At 29.9% G+C, this 19,956-nt stretch overlaps 1 protein-coding gene across 3 annotated transcripts; it reads right to left on the bottom strand.

Annotated features, from left to right (window-relative positions):
* Positions 1-6,546: 6,546 nt before the first annotated feature.
* Positions 6,547-11,063, bottom strand: LOC101222340 (pentatricopeptide repeat-containing protein At3g09040, mitochondrial). Of its 3 annotated transcripts, none has more exons than XM_031885013.1 (4): positions 8,230-11,063; positions 7,994-8,058; positions 7,848-7,905; positions 6,547-6,895 (listed from the first exon to the last, which is right to left on the bottom strand). In XM_031885013.1, the coding sequence occupies exon 1, from the start codon at positions 10,811-10,813 to the stop codon at positions 8,450-8,452; it is 2,364 nt and encodes a 787-aa protein (XP_031740873.1). In that variant the 5' UTR covers positions 10,814-11,063; the 3' UTR covers positions 6,547-6,895; positions 7,848-7,905; positions 7,994-8,058; positions 8,230-8,449. The 3 variants fall into 3 exon arrangements, with proteins under 3 accessions (XP_031740873.1, XP_011655493.2, XP_011655492.2); XM_011657191.2 differs by lacking the exon at positions 6,547-6,895 and adding an exon at positions 7,334-7,638; XM_011657190.2 differs by lacking the exon at positions 6,547-6,895 and having other exon boundaries at positions 7,337-7,905.
* Between the last annotated feature and the right edge of the window lie 8,893 nt (positions 11,064-19,956).

Here is a 19,956-nt window from a genome sequence, read left to right as displayed (position 1 = left end):
GAGGTATTTGACTATATTTTTAAAAATATTTACTTAATTATTGGATTGAATTTTAGGGCATAATAATTGAAGTTGTCCATAAACTTATTCTAAACTTACAATTTCTTAATTTGTTTTCAATGTTATAAGTGAATGATTACAGGTCTGGTTTTTTAGTGACCATTCTAAATTATTGATGGATGAATTATTGTCCCACGTTAAATTAGGATAAATCGTTTTCCAAACACACTCTAGGCATTGTACTGTTAAATATTTTAGAATAACATACACGAAGTTATTTTTATAACATCGTGTATATTTTATTTTCATACGTGTAAACATAGTTCAATAGTATTTAAACATAGTTCAATAAGACAAAAGTTTACATTTTTATGTTAAATGTTGTTATGTGGATGACGTTGATTTCAAATGTTAGTGTTCTTAGTCTTAGTTTTTGAAAACAGTGAAAGTCGACCTTATTTTATTATACCACACGTTAAGAATTGTAGTTTATTTAGAATTCCTTTTGCACACTATCGATGTTTTTGGTCCAATAAAAGTTGGGTTAGAGTTGAAGTACCTTTGGTACCTTGTAAGGTAATTATAAAGCAAAATGTGATTTTAGACGATTCAATGATTTGATTAAAATTTAAATGGATAGTCGATGTTGACTTTGCACGCTTGTAAGTGATTTTGAAATTATTAAAACAAATATTGCAATTTACAAAATTTCTCCAACTGAAGTTTATCTAATATTTAATTTTACTTCTTTAAACTAATTTTGATCACACTGTTGAAAATAATTTTGAATGATTAAAAACGTTTTCATGTAATTTTTTAAAATAACAAAAGTAAATTTAATCATTTTATAATCACTTGTAAACGTAATTGTTCCGAGTGAGAGGAGGTATAGTAATTGTTTTAATAATTTGAAAAACGTTAGAAAATGACACAAGAAATAATCCAAATACTACATGACACCCTTTGACATTAAAACCTTTATTATTTACCATAATAAAGTAGAAAAAATAGATATAATAAAGTAGAAGATACATCATGAGTTTACAAACGTAGAAAACTACTAGAAATTAAAGTAAGAGTGGTAAGACAGCAAGGCTCATGCTCCACCAAAACTACATAAATGTGTTTACAGTAATAATGTGAATATATAACAATTTCAGAAAAAGAAAAATCAACCTTCAAAAAAAATGAAATTCAAGATTTATGGAAAATAAAAATATTAAAACCCTCTTTAAAATGTATAAACTAAATTTCGACCTCCTTAAAATATACCCTAAACCCTTATAAATATAACAAACTGTTAAAATATTTAGAGTTGTGTAATAAAATTAAAAGATTTATGAAACTGACTATTTTGTTAAAAAAAAAAAAAGTAAGGTTTGTTATATATTTATGATTGTTTTTCTTATTTTCTTTTCTTTTCTGCAATATTTTTTCTTAAAATATTTTTAAAAATAACAAAATAAATTAAAATATTTATAAGCTATAACAAAATTTTGGATTCTATGACCGATAGTATTTTATCATTATACTATAAATTAATGACTGTCAGTGATAGAATTTGTTATAAGTTGTAAATATTTTGTAAAATCTAATATTTTCAAAAATTATAATTTTTTCTTTATTTTTCCCTATTATTTTGTATTTCTTTTTAATATTTTCGTTTGCTCTTCCTTTCTATCTTTTTTTTTCTTTTTTCTGTAATTTATTTTTTTAAAAAAAATGAAACTACTATTTGGTTCAATGTCGTGTAACAAATATGAATATCTATTTTTTTCAAACTCTTATTGGTTGTTTAAGATTGTATGCAAAAATTACGTGAAGAAAAAAATCATTTAAATTAGGCTATCAAATTGAAACAATCAAACCTAAACGATTGCTTAAAAAAATTTGATTGTGTGCCAAATAGATTGTATACCAAAAAAATCGTTTAAGATGAGAAGCCAAATCTAAACAATCAATAATAGTGAAATCTTCTCAAATATATTACAAGCAGTGTGTAAAGATATTTTTTAAAAGACCCTTAAAATATAAAACCAAAATAATATATATATATATATATTTAAATCGTAAAATATAATAAATTTGACAAAAATATTTACAATAGATAATAAAACTTTATAATTTTATCAATAATATACATTGATACAGGTGCTGGTAAATATTTTAATTTATTTAGTTATTTATAATCGTATCTCTATAATTAAAATAAAGAATAAAAATTTGGGAGAGCAGTGAACTATTTGAATCGGGGGAACAATATAAGACTTAAGAGTACGAAATAGAAAACAAAACGTGCGGTAGCGTGAAATTTTGAATTTCTCATAAATTAACAATTATGAGTCTCACAGTGGCGAAACCGTCATTTCCCACCGAAGAAAATTCCTCTCATTTTACTTATTACTTTCACCAACTCGAAAAAAGGACGAAACGCCACCGTTTCATACTGGGCGCCAGATAGTTTAAAATTTAATCCAATACCCATTCGCCTCCACCTTGCTTACCGTGAAAGCGAGTGCAGATGATTATGCCTCCTTTTTAAATTTTAATAATTGCTCCATTTTCCGACATGTCACGCTGACGTGTCCCCTCCAAATCACCCCCCGGGTCCCACACATCAAAAAGTTATATCTTGTATTATAATATAGTTTTTAATAATTATATGTAACACTATAGTCTAAATATATATATATATATATAACATTGTGAGTGTATTTTTCTTGTTGGATTGTTAAGGGTAGAATTTTGGTTTCATCTTTTATATTTTGTAACATAATAATCACTATATGTAACTTATAATATTAGAAAATGCAAGGATTCGATTTAAAATATCTACTTGTATTAGATTAAAAGAATTATATAAAACGTTAAAACGTATGAGGTTTTTTAGAATTTAAGGAATGTATTTATTTTGTGAGATATGGTTTAATTTAGATCAAATTAGAGTAGGTATTTCCATGTCTAGGTACGTGTTATAACTTGGAGTAGTAATGAAAAAAAATCAAATTTTGTTGCAATAAATTAAAATTAACTTCTATATTTGACATTCCTAACTATCTTCTTTTTTAGTGTTAGAGAATCATTAGCCTTTCTAGATATAAACTCAGATTATTGAATACGATCTATTTTCATTTCAAGCAACAAAATATTTTGAATAATTTAATGAGAGTACCATTCGATCATTAAAATTTTGTAAAATATTGTTACGTGTGAGGCTTTTGTTTTGGCTCGTGAAAGGAATGTTGTGTAATAATAATTTAAGAAAGGAGAGAAAGTTGATAGGAAAATTAGCTGCAATGAATGGACAATTATAGGTATAAATCTGAAAGAAAATCAACCTATAATTCTGTTTGTGGTAATAATTATATAGAGAATCATTTGGAGGGATTCAAGAATAGAAAGGACCCATATGTTTAAAGTGCAATTTTAATTGTATTTTTTTCTTCTATCTTTGAACTAGAAAAAGGGTCATGTAAGTAAAACATAGCATTATTTAATGAAGACAACCCACCTAAAATTATGAGTCCAACTTGGTGGGGTATTCAAAATTAACAACCCATCTTTTTTCTTCTTCTTCTTTTTGCAAGTAGCTAACATTTTATTGTCATTACAACCCATTCAATTAAGTATTAATTTAAAACAATTATGATGGTTTATTGATGGTAATATTTGGCCAAACGAACTCACTTAGACTTTCACATGCCTTCAACGATAAATTTATAATTTAGAGAAAAAATATTAACGTACTGATGAGATGCTTGTTATAGAAACTCACTCTGATGCTTGAGTTAATAATGTTGGTTTTAGGAAGCATTTGAGCTTACTTTTTAAAGGGTTGTCGTACTTTATTTATAATAGAGTTCTAGGATCGTGTGAGTTGGACTATGAGATCGATGTAGGTCAATTGGGTTTTAGCCTAGTTTTCTCTTTCTCTCGACTTTGTTAAAGAACTCTATTTGTATCCACTTCTTACTCATTTTGAAATTAGACGACTCTTTTTATCTTTTACCGATTCAAAATTACTTATAACGATGATAATCAAATATGACTTTTAAAAGAAGAAAAAAAATATATTTTTGGTAATTTGCTTATTTTATGTCAAAATTGGGTAGAGTAGCTCCACCACATGGGTTGCTTTGGTTCAAACCAACCGGATAGGGACCAACCCACGACCAATATTTTGTTGATTCTTTTGGTTGGTCCGTTTTGTATGAACCACAAACATCAATTTCAAATTTGTCCTCTCTCTACTTCCTATAACATTCACATCAAATTTTCTACTTAGAAAATATTTGGTTGGATTTTAATCTCATATATTCATTAAACGTCGTACATTGGACTTAGAATGACATGCAACTCAAACATACGAATAGTAAAATTCAAAAGAAAAAAAAAACAATCTTTACTTAATATATCATGGCCGAAACGATAATACTAAAAAAAAAAAAAAACAAAATTACATCACGTTTGTACGATAAAAAAAAAAAACACTTTTGAACTTTGGAGTAAGTTTTAATTATGCTTGTATACCTAAAAGTTTCGTTTTAAATAGTGTGCGTTGAAACCGTACACAATATCATTTACAACTATACAAAAGATTAACACACGTTACTATAGACATATTTCATAGTCCTACTCACAAATTATTATTTTTTCATATAAGATGCCACATCAATTAACATTAATGACGTTAAAATGAGAAAATGATAAGACTTGTATTTTTTGCGGTAGGTTTCATTATTTAAACCTAAAATTTTTTAGGGGTATTTTTGGAACTCTATCAAACTAAACATCCTAAATAAATAAATAAATAAAAAAGAGAGAGAGGGTGAGAGAAAAGTATAATAAAAATGGTTGAGAAAAAAGGAATAGAAGAAGAGGAAGAGAAGAGAGTTGAATGTGAATAGACGGGTATGATTTAGAACCCCACATTATGTGGTTGGTCTTGTGGGTTTCAAGTGTCAATATTTATGTTAAATAGAAAGAAGAGTTTGGAAAAGGATACAAAATGATTGATTATTTATGAGGATCCCAATTTTTTTAAAAAAATTTGATATATAAAATGGGAAATTGACAAGATAGCTTAGAAGAAGAAAGGACCCACCAAAGGGGAAAAAAAAGAAAGGGACAATTTAAGACTTAGACCAATGTTTCCTTTCCCTTTTGTTGTGCTTTGGTTTTTGGTTATTTCACAGTTCCAAATGCCATTTCCCCATCCCAACAAAATTCCTTCTTTCTCTCTCTCTTTCTCAACACTTGCAGGCGGGAGTTTCTCATTTTTAAATTCACTCTCTCTTATTCAAACACATAACATTTCTCCATTTTTTTTTGTCTCCATTCTCCTCCTTTGGCATGCATACGCTTTTGTATTATTGTATGTCATATCGGAAATTCGGTTGTTGTTTGTTTGGTTTATTAAGATTGTCCAATGCTAGGAGGAAGAGTTATCGATCTATAATTAGTTTAATCAAAGCTTAGTTACTTCAACTATCAACTTACTATTCAACCGCTCTTTTAAAATAAGTTCCTTAACATTTTTCATTCTTTCTTTCTTGTTTTGAGATATTTGGATGCTACTTAATCTACTGGCATGTGTCAAAACAAAGTAATTAAAACTACTCTTAATTTGCAAAAGGATTATCTTTAACTTGAACAATAATAAACATATACTTGATGTCATTTGTTTAGCACTCGGAGGGAACAACCTTTTTTCTACTATGACTACTTAATAAAAAGAAGGAGAAGAAGAAAAGAAGATGACGATGTTGGAGTTGAACAAAATCATTGATAAAGTTTTATTTTAATAGTGGGGTTAAGCTCGAAAATCAAATGAGAATCATGTAGAGTGTCATGGCAGTGAAAGTAGCAAAACCTAAAATGAAATCCTTCACGAACATCGAGTAATTCGAGTTTGAGAAAAGAGAGAAAAGAGTAATGAAATTCAAAAGAGAAGAAATTTGAAAAGAAAAGAAAAGCTAAAAGCAAAAAAGATCAATTATCCACACACAAATAACTTTTTTAGGGGCAAAAAATGAAGAATACATAACATGGAGAAGAAGTAAGCTTTTGAAAAGTGGAGCGATCATATATCATAATCAAGAGAAATACATAACATAAGGTCCAGTTAAGATATTAGGCATTTGGGCTGAGTTGGAATTGGACCAAACTCATCACATGCATTATAAAGGAAATTGTGTAGGCCATGAATGTTTCCATTTGTTTATTTATTTTCCCCATAACCCATCGTTTAATTTTAAATTATTTTTCTAAAAAAAGTGAAAATAAAGAAGGGATTTATGGCATTGGAAAGAACCATTCAAGTTCCAATAAATAAATAAATAATCTAAAATGTAAAAAATGGTTTTAAATCCATGTTCATTCTAATCCCTGAACCTTTGCATTGATTTGTTTTTCAATGAATAAAACCAAATTTACAGTAGAAATGTAACATTAAATGGAGAACTTCCAAAGTTGAGTAAATATATCACTAGATTTGATTATTTAATTTAGAAGAAAGTTCAAATATATAAGGACTATATACGACCATTTTAAAGTTAAAGAATGTAAATACACATAAGATTGAACGTTTACGTACACCAAATAACCAAAGACTTACACGGTTAAACTTGTAATTGAACGGATATTTTTCAAATTTTTATTAAAATACAAGCAAGAGATTGATTGTGGTGGACAAGAAGGCAAACCAGACCACAATGAAACTCAATTATTATTAAAGCTCATGGCTTGTTAAGTGTGCAAATGTCCCATTTAACCTTTTTGGACTCTGAAAAAAGTGATCTTATTATATAACAGATTCGTGGGAACCTGTTTATGCCTTTTTTGTCCTTTTAAAAAGCTATTTTTCTTTCTATATTATTATGTCCAAATGAGATTGCTGCAAAGAGAAAAGAGGCCTTACTGAGATTAAAGCTGCTATAAGAAAAAAAATGACAGTAATATTCTAATGCATAATAGTTAAAGTCATATTGATTCATTATTATGAGTAATAATTTTAGTTTGTGAAATTTAGTAAAAAATGATTTAGTACTATGATAGTACTAGAAAGGTGTTTAAATGTCTATTAGCCATTTGGGTAGGGCTTTAGAAATGATTAATGGTTAAAAAATTAAATAAGCTAAATAAGAGTAAAGGCAATGTTATGATTATTGATGATATAAGCTGATTAATATAAAACAAATCAATTATATATTTGTACCAAAGTCCAAACAAAACAATTTACATTTAAAGACAAAGTTTCAATTTGTTTTGGGCATTAGAACTTAAGAAAGCAAAAGAATGAATAAAGCATATGTTTACTTATTTTTTCAATTAATAATAGAAAACACGAAATGATTTATAAATTTAATTTTTAAAAGAATAAAAAAAATAGAACGTTTAAGATTTGATACAAACCAACATTTTGAAGTTCGGGTCAACCCGTGGGCCGGTTGTTTTGATCCATATCAGGCCCAATCAAACGGTCCAAAACAATTTTAATATGATGGATTTAGGTCCAAAAGGACCAACCCAAAAACCCAACTTGTTTTGGATTTTTGTTGACTTGTGTTAACTATCTAACTCAAAGAATTTGGCTGGACAGATGACAGTGTATGAATTCATATGATCCACTAAAAAATGCTGATGCAAGAAAAAAAAAGCTCACTTAACTTCAACTCTACAAATGACATGAAAACGTTTGTTTGGAATGACTTTTCAAGTGCTTAAAAATACTCTTCTAACCACTTAAAAGTATTCCAAACACATCTTAACATTTGTGTTATAATGAAAAGATGTTATTTCACTGCACAAAAAGAAAAGTGAACAGGAATGAATATCAAAGGACTTACCATGATGTTTCATTCACGTCTCCATTTGTCTATCAGCATCAACAAGAGACGTTGCATCCTTCACAAAAGAGTTCAGCCATTAGTGGAAGTCTGGTTAGTGACTTGATGTCATTCCTAAAATATAATCCATTAGGAAACCGACTCACCTTCTACGCAAGCCAAACCAATATCTGATGTTCGATGCTTGTGTCCAGGCTGGATTGTCTCTTATCTGAAATAATAGGAATATAGTGTTTGAATTAGTTGAAGGAGAAGGTAGATGTACAAACAGCTACTTTTAGTCTTGTTGAATATCATTTGTTGCTCAAGGAGAAGACACAATCAAGTCATTTCATTTCACTACACTTTTCAGAGTAGAGATTTTGAATTGCAAGTAATCTACCTGTATTTAGCACTTAAAAACTTTGGTGATAAGTGTAGATCATGACAACTCTTGGAAAGAGATTTTTGCCTCGATTGCCGCGGAGCTTCATAGAAGACAAGTGAAAAGCATGTCGAGGTTTCACATGAGAATTTTGCAAGCTGCTTTGAAACAGTAAGTTTCAAAATCTCCCAGAATTATAGTTAGGGAAATCAATGCATCTGATTCTATTTCCTTTTTCTTATATCTCAACTCTGCTATATCCTGGGTCTTTCAGAACCCCTCTATCCGTCATCTCCTTTCTTATATTTGCAGCATCTTCCCAACTATTCCCTTCAGAATAAACCTTTGATAATAATACATGGGTTGCAAGATTTTGTGGAGCCAGTGAAAGTAATTTTTCAGCAGTCCATTGCCCCAATTCTCTATTTCCATAGATCCTACATCCACTGAGCAAAGATCTCAATATGGCAGGCCAAGGTGAAAATGGCATTGACTCAATTATATATCGAGCATCATAAAGGAATCCATTCCTTGACAGCATATCGACTAAGCAACCGTAATTGTCACGAGATGGTGTCATATTATAATCCGACTTCATTGTTTGAAACAGAGAACGACCTTGTTCTACAAGACCCATGTGACCACAGGCTGAAATAACTGAGACAAATGAGGCTTGACTAGGCTGTACTTTAGCTATCCTCATTTTCTCAAAAGTTTGGATCGCTTCCCAAGCAAGACCATGATGAGCATATGCCATCATCATAGAATTATATACAATAACGTCATTGGACTGACATGACTGTTCGAATGCTCCTTGTGCACTTCCTATATCGCCACATTTTGCATATGCATCTATAATTGCACTAGCAACATGCACATGGAAGCCAAATCCCATCTTTTCTACAAGTGAATGGATTGCTTTTGTTTGGTGATAAGCCGCCCTGCTAGAGCAGCCATTCAATATGCTGCCGAAGGTAAATTCGTCGGGCTTCTTGCCAGATTCCATTAGAATATTCAGAAACATAATGGCTTCATACATGTGATTTTGGTGAACCAAGGTAGATATCACAGCTCCATAGGTCGCCATGTCTACAATCTCAAGTTGATTAAAGATCTCAAAGGAACTTTCAAGAGATCCTATTAAGATATAGCATTTTATCAATGAACAGGAAACATACTTGTGAGAACCAAAACCAGCCTTCAATGAAGCACAATGAAGTTGTCTGCACATCCATGGGTTCTCAAATTTGCAGGCAGTCTCTATAATGATGGAAAAAGTATACTCATTTGCTACAACACCATATCTCAATAGACTGGAAAAGGTTCTGAAGGCTTCCATTTCAAAAGAATTCGAACTATATGCCAAAATAAACTGATTCCAAGCAGATACAGGTTTGAAAACTAGAGAGTCAAATACTGAGTGTACCATCTCCATTAACCCAAATTGAGAAAACATACTAATAATTGAGCTCAACACCCTAGTTTCATCAAGACAACCTAAATGTACTGCAAGAGAAAAGAACTGAAACCCAAGTCTGGAATCAAGTAGTACTCCACATTGCCGAAATAGCACTGAGAAAGTGATATGGTTAGGCTTCATGCCTTCTATCACGAACTTGCCAAACAAGTCCACGATTTCTTTTTCATTGGAGGAGCCTCCAAATACTGTGTTCCATGATATAATGTCTCTGGTTTGCATACTGTTAAAGATTTTTAGAACAGAGTTCTTCCTGTCACTTATTAAGTACATATCCATGAGAGCATTCATTGCTGCAGTGGATATTAATCCTCGCCGAAGGATGAACCCATGAAGCTCTTTTCCAGAATCTAAATCCTGAATTAACGAGCATGCTTTGATAGCACTAACAATGGTGAACTTGTCCATCTTTATACCCTCGCTGTTTAACAAAGATACAGCACTCAGGGCTTCCAAGCTAAGACCGCAGTTAGTATAGCCTCCAATCATGGCATTCCAACAACCAACATCTACTTTCTCCATCCATTCAAAAACCAACTCAGCTGAAGTAATATCCCCAAGCCTTGCATACATGCTCAAAGTTGAACCACCAACAAAGACATTCTGCTCCATCCCAATTTTCCAAGAAAGACAATGAACACCCGAACCAAATCCATAGGCTTCAACATCCGCACACGCCTTCATAACACTACCAAAAGCAAACTCAGTAGGCATCAACCCATCCCTCATCATCTCCAAAAAACTCTCCAAGCACAATTCAAACTCACCATTCTTAGACAAACTTGAAGTGATCAAACTCCAAGACACTACATTTCTCTGAGGCATTTCTTCAAACACCTTAAAGCCTTCACACATAAACCCACATCTACAGTACATCTTCAGCAGATTATTCATGGAGAAAGTATCATAATCGAACCCCAACTTACACATATGACCATGTACTTGAGCACCTAAAATCAATGATTTTGTATTTTCAGATAGAGAGAGAGCAGTGGCAATGGTTTTGGGGTCTCTACCAATTGAGATATTACAAGAATAAGATAAGAAGCGTTCAAAAGATGGATGGAATTTAAAGACTCTATTAGTTAAAGAAACTAAACCAGTTCCTAATGCTGAGATTTTCATGTCATTGAAGTCAAATTCAAGCAAAGGGAATGTTGTATAAGCTAATTAATATAGAACAAATCAATTATGTATTTGTACCAAAGTCCAAACAAAATCAGTTTACATTTAAAGACAAAGTTTCAATTTTTCTTGGACTTTAGAACTTTTAGAAAGCAAAGGAATGAATTATTATCAAAGAACAAATTTACTAAATTTTTCAATAAATAATTGAAAACATGAAATAATTAACAAATTTATTTCTTAAAAAAAGAGAAAAGAGAAAAGAAACGAACAGAAGAGTTAATCCCATCAAACAATCCAAAACCTAGAAATCAAAAACTAACCTCCCATGGGCCGGTTTGTTTTGGCCCATATCGGGCCCAATCCAACGGTCCGAAACAATTTAAATCTGATGGATCCAAGTCCGAAAGGCCCAACCCAAAAACCCAACTTGTTTTGGATTTTTCCTGACTTTGTGCGGAGTGTGATAATACAGAGGAGGTTATTAGTTGTTTGTCCATTATTGTAATTTACTAGTTTTTAGTTAGGATTTTCATGTATATCTATATATTTAGCTCTATCATATAGAATAAATGAATGACCTCTAAGTTCAACATGGTATGAGAGAATTTGAGAAAGTTAGGGTTTGGGAATTTAGAACCCTTTTGTAACATCTAGGGTTGTATGGAGGGGTGAGTTAGGGGTGTAATTCCAACTCAAATAACTTGACAATCCGGACTATCCAACCTATATTGGGTTGAGTTAGTTTAAAATGTGGGTTGAGTTAGGTTTAAAATTTTGGTTCTTTTCGAGTTGGGTTGGGTCTCGGGTTGGGAGTTGAAAAATTCAATTCAATCGAACTCATCCTAACCCGAATTAGTGTAATATTTATTTAATTAAAATAAAGTTAAGAGTATTTTGTTAAACGATTCAGGTAGAAAGTTAAACAATTGTATGAAAATTAGTTAGCTGATCGTGTAAGAAGTAAACGATCTTGTGAAGGTAGAAAGCTAAATGATCGCATAGGAGGGTAAACAATCGTGTAGTTGGGTTGGGAATGAAAAAAAACAATATAACCTGACAACACAACCCATATTTTACGGATTAGGTTGGAGAAATTAATTCTGATTACCAACCTAACTAACTCAAAAATATGAGTTGGGTTGAGAATATCTCCCAACCCAGCCCAATCCATTTACACCCCTAGGACGGACTTATACTTTTGTCCATTGTCGTCTTCATTAATTTGTTCATCGTCCGTCAACGACCGCCATCATTGTCTGGCAACCGCTGTTGAAAGTTTGTTCTTTTTCACACCACCAAGCTAAAAGAAGAGTCCAACGCTGATCTACCAAACCCAAATTTTCAAAGCCATAAGACCAACGTGTGAACCTCGCACCACACCTCTTCCTCCGCAGTAAGATTCATGCGCCGACGTGTGAGAGTGCATGGGAGATCCATTTTGTGTTATGTCGACTGAGTTCATCTCCATTTGTGTTTTCTAGTTAATATGTGTATGTGTATTTGGTTCCTTTAAAATTTAATCGAGTGTGAGGTCTTTGAAAAAGTACCCCCTTGGTTCTTCAAATTTCGTGCATTTTTTATTCTAAGTCAGACACCAGCTGATTGAGCATAAATTTATTGTCTCTATATAATATGTATAAACAAAATCAATTAATATTTAATATTTGTAGGCAGTTTAATGGAAACTATACTTGTTAGCCCCTTCCAACTAGAGTTCAAGTTTTATTTGTGTAGCTTTTTTTTCCTAGATTTTTATTTTTTCTATAAGTTACCACTCGAAGTCCCCTGTCAATAAATTTTATGGATCAAGTCAGAAGCATTCAAAAAATGGATGGAATTTAAGGGCTCTATTATATATATATATATAAAATATCTCTACAACGATAGATATTATCCACACTTTGGACATACCATACCAATGGAGATATATAGTTGTCTTCACTTATACTATATAAGTTCCAACAAACTATGACTCAAAAAAAACCAAATCATTTAAAATATGAACAATTGGATGATTCAAAACTATATATATACAAGAACAAAAGTAAATTAAATGGCAAGGATCCAAAGGTGAACATTAGAATGAATAGTTATAAAACATTTGGAATAGTGTAGCATCAATTGCTGCTATAGATATCTAGCTCAGTGGTAGAGCGTCATTCGTTCCTGCATGGGGGCAGTTTTTTATATTAATTTATCAAATACAATTTTCTTTTGTTCTAAAAGTATTAGTCCCATTCCCATAATATAATCATTTTCCCATTATCTATCTCAAATCCAATATCAAATGGGTTTTCTTTTTCCCATTGCATTCTCTCCTGCAATATGTACCAACACAAATATGCATATAATACGAAAGTAATTTTCAAGTGGATTGCCTCCGTTAGATCTAGGCCAAGACGAACTGTTGTAGGGGATTTATTGAAACCATTGAATTCGGAATACGGTAAAGTGGCTCCTGGGTACGATTTGGAAGATATAGTTGGGGGACATGTATGGTTAGGTTCCGTTTGTATACTTGGTGGAATTTGGCATATCTTAACTAAACCCTTTGCATGGGCTCGCTGCACACTTGTATGGTCTGGAGAATCTTACTTGTCTTATAGTTTAGGTGCTTTAGGATATTAGTGTTGCACTAGGATACAAGTCTATCAATGATAGACTAACATCATTATGCTCATATTAACTAATCCAACTAATAGTCTATCAGTGATAACTTGTATTCATCAATATTTTTAGGAAAAAAATTTTCAATTTCTTTTAACCTAAAATTGTAGAAGTGATAGAAAAATTCTTAATATGCTCATTTTTCTATGAATCCTCAAACTAATGAAGTACAATACGTGAAATTAAACACATTTTTAAATATAAAAATATTGGTAAAATCAATTGAATTGAACAAAATCAAGTGATGAAATTAAACCAAATTGTAAAAATTGGATGAAGTAAAATTTTAGGGAAGAATCACATCTAAAAAAAATATCAAAATGAGATGGAAGAAAATCGTGGAGAGAAGAAATGATCTTAAAATAGGAGAAAATCACAAAGAAGATGGAGAAAAACAATGGTAAAGATGGAGAAGAGAGAAAAAGACAGTGAATATGAAGAATGGAGAAAACGACTCTGAAGATGAAAAATGGAGAAAATCGTAGAGAATGAGAGAAAATTGTAGAGAAAGAGAAAATCGTGGAGATTTTTTTTAAAGGAAGGGAAATTTTGGAATAGTTTAAAAAAGAATACAAAATTTGCTATATTTACAAATTGTTTAAGAAATTGCTATATACTTGACATTTTATGCCAAAAAGGTTATTCATTATGAAATCTCATATTAAAATTCCATTTGAATAGCTAAACATCACTCAACCAAAAAATCGCCCATCACCCAATTTCTTAAAAATTCAATTTGAAATGATTTTTACCATTTTCTAAAATCGATTTTTGTCAATGTTTAAGAAAAAATGATTTTTATTATCTAAAAATAAGTACCAAATACGCACATACCCAAAATCACTTTTTCTCTAGCCAAAATGCACAAAAATATGGTTTTTGACAATGATTTTAGAAAAATAAGAAATCATTCAAATTAAAGTTGATTTTTGAAGCAATACTCCCGGTGATTAACGAAATCACCACCTTATTTTATATAGTCTTGAATTAACTAAAATATCTTTTTTAGTAATTTGATAATTTTAAATTCACTTTTGGTATCAAACAATGGTCTATTTAGATTGAATTTAAACAAAAAAAAAAAAATGAGTAAAAATAATTTTTAAGAAACTCATTTTTGTTTAAACTATTTTTCCTAAAAATGGTTTAAAATACACTTATAAATATATTTTAAATCAATTTTAAACTTTTTAGTTAAAATAATTTATTTTCTAAATTAAACATTTGAAAATAGTTGGTTGGTGATGGTTTAGAAATTAATTTTTCAAAATCAATTATACTCAAAAAAAAAAAAAAAATTATAATGGTTACTTTTGGATTCAATGAAGCTTATCATCTTGTTCAGTAAGTTCATGAAAGAGGCATGCTTGAAATTTTCAGCGAGAGATTTCAGAAATTGTTTAGAAATTGAAGTGTACATTAAAACCACCACCTAAGATTTTATTGTTTTCAAAGAGATTTTATAGAATTCACCTTTATTTATTTTAAAATTTTCAATAACAATGTAGTCAAGAAAAGAAATGGTTGATTTAAGGTTTGAAGTCAAAAGCAAATGACATATCTGGAATAGTCTTAGTTGGAAAGGAAATGGTGTTCTTCGTGTATCCGTGACACAATTTGAACTCTCCACCTCATTTTCACGTGGTGCAGACTCGCTTTGATAGGATTATATATTAAGTTGTGTACTAAACATATATGCCATGCTTTTCGGTAGCAATTAAGTTAAATGTGTGCATGCACTAACTCTAATGGCCATTTGATTTGGTGATAAGAGAAAAGCTTCCACACAAGAGACAGATTCAATAAAAAAAAAAAAAAAAGTTTCAAGCATTTCAACTTTATTATATTCTCTATGTCTCTATGAGAGAGTGCATATCACTTTTTAACAAACCACTTTTGTTCTCTTCCCATGTTCTGATTAAAGTTTAAGGAACAATAATGAGATTTGTAAAAGAACAAGTTCTCTGTGTGTAGTTTTGTGGATATAAAAGAGATTGTAATCAAAAGAATTTCAGGTCAATAAAATTAAAAATCAACTCAATTGCAAAATATACTTTATTTAAAAGTTTTTCATTTGTTTCAGAAAAGTTTCAAAACTACTTTTGAAGTTGATATATATTCAAATGTGAAGTAAAAGCATGCACACCTCAAATTGTATATGACGAAAATTCTTACTTAAAGTTACAACTTATTTCTATTCTAAACTATAGGAATATGTTTAAACGAATTAGAAATTGTTTTCTTTTATATATTGAAAATTGTGTTTAGATCAAATTATATATTCATATGTAAGTCTATATTTATTAGAATTCAAACATATTTACGTCATAAAAATAAATTACATAGCATTAAATTGTTAGTGGATAAGACGGGGCTCCATCTCAGTCACCATTTAGCTTTCGAGAAATTTTTCCTACATGCATACACACACGTACCCACACCTATGTATGCACCCACACACAACAATTTGTTCGTTCGAATATTAATCTACGCATACACAACATTCAAATTTTCATATCTTCTATTTCACAACGGCCACTTGTTCGTTTAAAGAAAACTGATAAACTTTGATAGAATTACTATCATTACTCTATCATCTATATCACTAGTAGATACAAATTAGAACGATGCATGTCTATGATTTTGTTATATTTATAAATATTTTTAAAATAAATTTTCTTTTATAAACCATTTAAAAATGATAAGAATAAAAATGAAACGGAAACGAAACCTAAACCTAAACTGGAGTAATAGTATAAATTAAAGTTTAAAATAGTAAGGGGTCTCTAGATAAAAAAAGGTTAAGAAAAAGGAAGATTTGTGATGTAAAGTTGTGATTTAAATGTTTATGTAGGCACAGATTTAGGTGCATGAAAAGGGGGAAAACACAATAATAATACATAAAAAGAAAAAGGGATTTGTAGGATTGAAGGAATAACAAAAATGGGGTTGGAAAAAGGAAAAAATAAGAGTCAAAAAAGAAAGAGAGAGAGAAGAAAGAACCCTAGCAGTACACAGCAGGGCTAGGGCTAAAGACCATATATATATATAACTTTGAAATAATTATAATATATATGAAGAGGCCTAAGATTATATCTACACAAAATTTGACTTTGAAAGACATGTGAACAGACTTTGCATCTTCTTTATTAACACTCACTAATCCTAACCCTACCTAAATTTCCCTGATAACTTACCCTATATGAAAAATTGCATAAACCCCTTCTCATCAATGAGTTTAAGCAACTAAACCAAAGGCTCTTGACACCGAATCAAAGTAAACCTCGATCATAATCCTCCAAATCCTCCAAAACTTGATGTGAAACACCAAAAGGCAAACATATATATTCTTACTGCAAATTGATTTACTTGGCCTTCTATCAATAGGAGTTAAAAATATTTAGCCAGGGAAAAGAGTTAACATACGATTTCAATCGGCTATATAATTGAATTAAGAGTAAATAATGAATAATACTCTTGTGCATCTTGGGATACATATATCTTTGTGCATTATCTTCTCATCACTCACATCAAACAAATAATTAAAATATTTCACAAAAGAAATAAGATAAACAGAAGAATTTGTCTCATGATAATATTGAACAAATTTAGTAGCATGCACGAAAATAGATGAGGTTGGAAAGGTACATAAGTATTTTATAAAAGTAAATTATCAAAATATATATGATGTAAGGAAAATTGAGAAGCGTCTTAGAATGAAGAACCAGTTGAGTAAGAAGTCCAAACCTCACCCAAAAAGCCAGGATCCATCCAATAAATTAGGAAGGTTAATATTTCATATAGGATATGTGAAGTCTACATATATTTTTCCAACTCTAGATAAATTAAATTTTCATAGGAATATGTAGAATAGAAGTGGGCAAAAACAATGGTGTTTAACCTTCGATTATGCAAAAACATCTAGTAAGTTATAACTATTTCAAATATAAACTTATTGAAATCAAATCTTTATAGTTCAAAAGTTCAGAATTCATTCAAATCAATCCACATAGTAGGTTTATTTATTTGGATTTTTGGTAAGTTTATAAAAAACCATTTTTAAATTTGTCAAAATAGGAAAAAAAAAATTTGCTTGTAGCTTCTTCTTCTTCTTCTTGAAATTTATTCTATATTTATAAATATTTTTGAGAAATTTTGTACTTTGAAATAATTTCCAAAAGATTATTTAATCAAACACAATAAACATCAATATTAAAATTGATTTGAAAATTGATTTTCTTAATTATTAAAATCAAAAGTTAAAATTGGGAACATTGGTGAATTTTTAGAAATTAGACCAAATTTTTTTTAAAAAAATTCCTCCTTTGTAATTTTTAGGAAAACATTAATGCAACAATTTTTGTAGGAGAGTAAGACTAAGTGGCCTAAAGAGGATATATATTAGGAATGAAGTCAAAGTGTGAATTTGGGAATGTACTCTTTGTTTCCTTTTATGTTTTCCATAGTTTTCTACTAATTGTTACCACATATATCCAACTTTTATATGAATAGACTAAGTTTTTAACTCTCTCAAATGATTAGAGTACGTTTGTAACAATGATTGAATTATTATACTAAATCACAAACGTAAAATACTAAATATTACACCAAAATCAGGATTTCAAAATGAATAGTATTTAATGTAATCGGAGGTGGTTATTGTAGTTTTAGATAATCATTGTTCCAAACGGTTTCTTAGTGATATGTTCTTCACAAACCAATAAAATTTTACATTTTGTTTACGTTAAAGCGTAATACTGCCCTTTTTTGCAGCCATTGAAGCAAAACACATATAAAATGTTTTTCTCTTATAAACATTGTTTCTATCCATCTGGATTGCTTGTTTTTTCTCTAATAGCGTTCAAGTAATCCAAGTTTTGGAAATAGATAAACAATTAAAAAAAACTACTTGTGTGTTTTTTTTTCCTGAACAAATATACAAGAAACAAATGAGATCAGTAGGCACACTCAAACATTTTTAACTAGATCGACACAACCTTAGCACACATTAATTAAAATTTAACTAGACATATTTAAATGCTTTCTTATAAAAGATGACATTCTTTGTAAAAATAAATTAGTAAGAAAAACTAAAATTTAAGAACCAAATTTGATAATATTTCGTTTTCTTGTTTGTAAAATTTTAGCTTTATAAACACTACATCCCACCTACAAAATTATTTGATATGTTATCAAACTTTTCACTAATTCACTCTATGATTAGATCAACATTTCTTTAACAATATCAAAAGAAAGAGAGAGCATGGATGGACCATGACATCTATGTTAGAATTACACATCTTTATATCTTTATATAGCACCTTCATCTTACCCGAATTCAAAAGTCGACTGTGATTATATATAAAAAGAACCAAATATAGATATCGCTATATTCACACAGTTCACCTAACATATAAATACAGAGCTCACAAAAAGCTAGCAGAAAGCTTGAAATTAGAAAAGAAGAGAGAGAGAGAAGTAAAGGAAGATTTGATTATGATAGTACCATGACCATACTAGAATTCAAAAAAGTTTATTATCTATCCATTAGGTTAAATAATTAAAATACTATAATTTCAGGAACCTAATTGGAATTTCCATCACCAAAAGATTTGAAATTTGTTTTTTTTTTTAATATACATAAATGTTTGTAATTTTTACAAAAACATATCAAAACGATAACCTACACTCTATTTCAAAAACTGATTGAGCTAAAATTTCTTTATTAAAAAAAAAAGACATTTGCTAAACCTTTTTGTATAATAATAACAATTCAACATGATCAATTCCCTACCAAGAAAAAAAAAAAACATATTTCCAATCATATATAATACCAAAAAAGATTTCAACGAGAGAAAGAAAAAGGAGCTGTTCCAAATTTTGAAATGTTGTGGCTAATGTCGAAACTTTACAATGATATGACTTTTATTCAAATTTCTTGTTGTGAAAATATAAATAATTAAGATGGAAAAGGAAAATTTTAGGAGTAAGTAAAAACTCATCAGAATTTAGAAGGAGATTAAGAAAGTCACCATCTAAAGAATACTAATTAAACTAAATGACCCCATTGGTGGGTTAAATGGTGTCAACCTAGCTTGGATGATCTACTATGAGCCAAGATTATTTTTTAATTCCCATAAAAAAAATTGACCGCAATGGCTCACTCACTTCATTGATTAACAAGTAATTAAATTAATTAACTAGATGAAGTATTATCATATACATGCATTACCCTGAATTATAACCATTCGAGCTAACTTTCACTTGAATTTAAGAATTAATGAACACCACATAAGGTAAGGTTTTTAAAGGAAATAAAAACAAATGAATGCCACTTTTTAGTGCAAATGTACACTTTCTACTAATTATATATATGTTTTCAAATATCAAATTAAGGTTTTTTCAAAACTTGTTACTAGAATTTGATTAAGAATTAATAAAGAAATTGAGAGGGTATGTGAATTTAATCAAAA

The sequence above is a fragment of the Cucumis sativus genome, chromosome 5, assembly GCF_000004075.3.
Source record: "Cucumis sativus cultivar 9930 chromosome 5, Cucumber_9930_V3, whole genome shotgun sequence".
In the NCBI taxonomy this organism is placed as follows: domain Eukaryota; kingdom Viridiplantae; phylum Streptophyta; class Magnoliopsida; order Cucurbitales; family Cucurbitaceae; genus Cucumis; species Cucumis sativus.
Note: the sequence above shows the minus strand (reverse complement) of the source record. Positions and strands in the feature narration are given on the sequence as shown.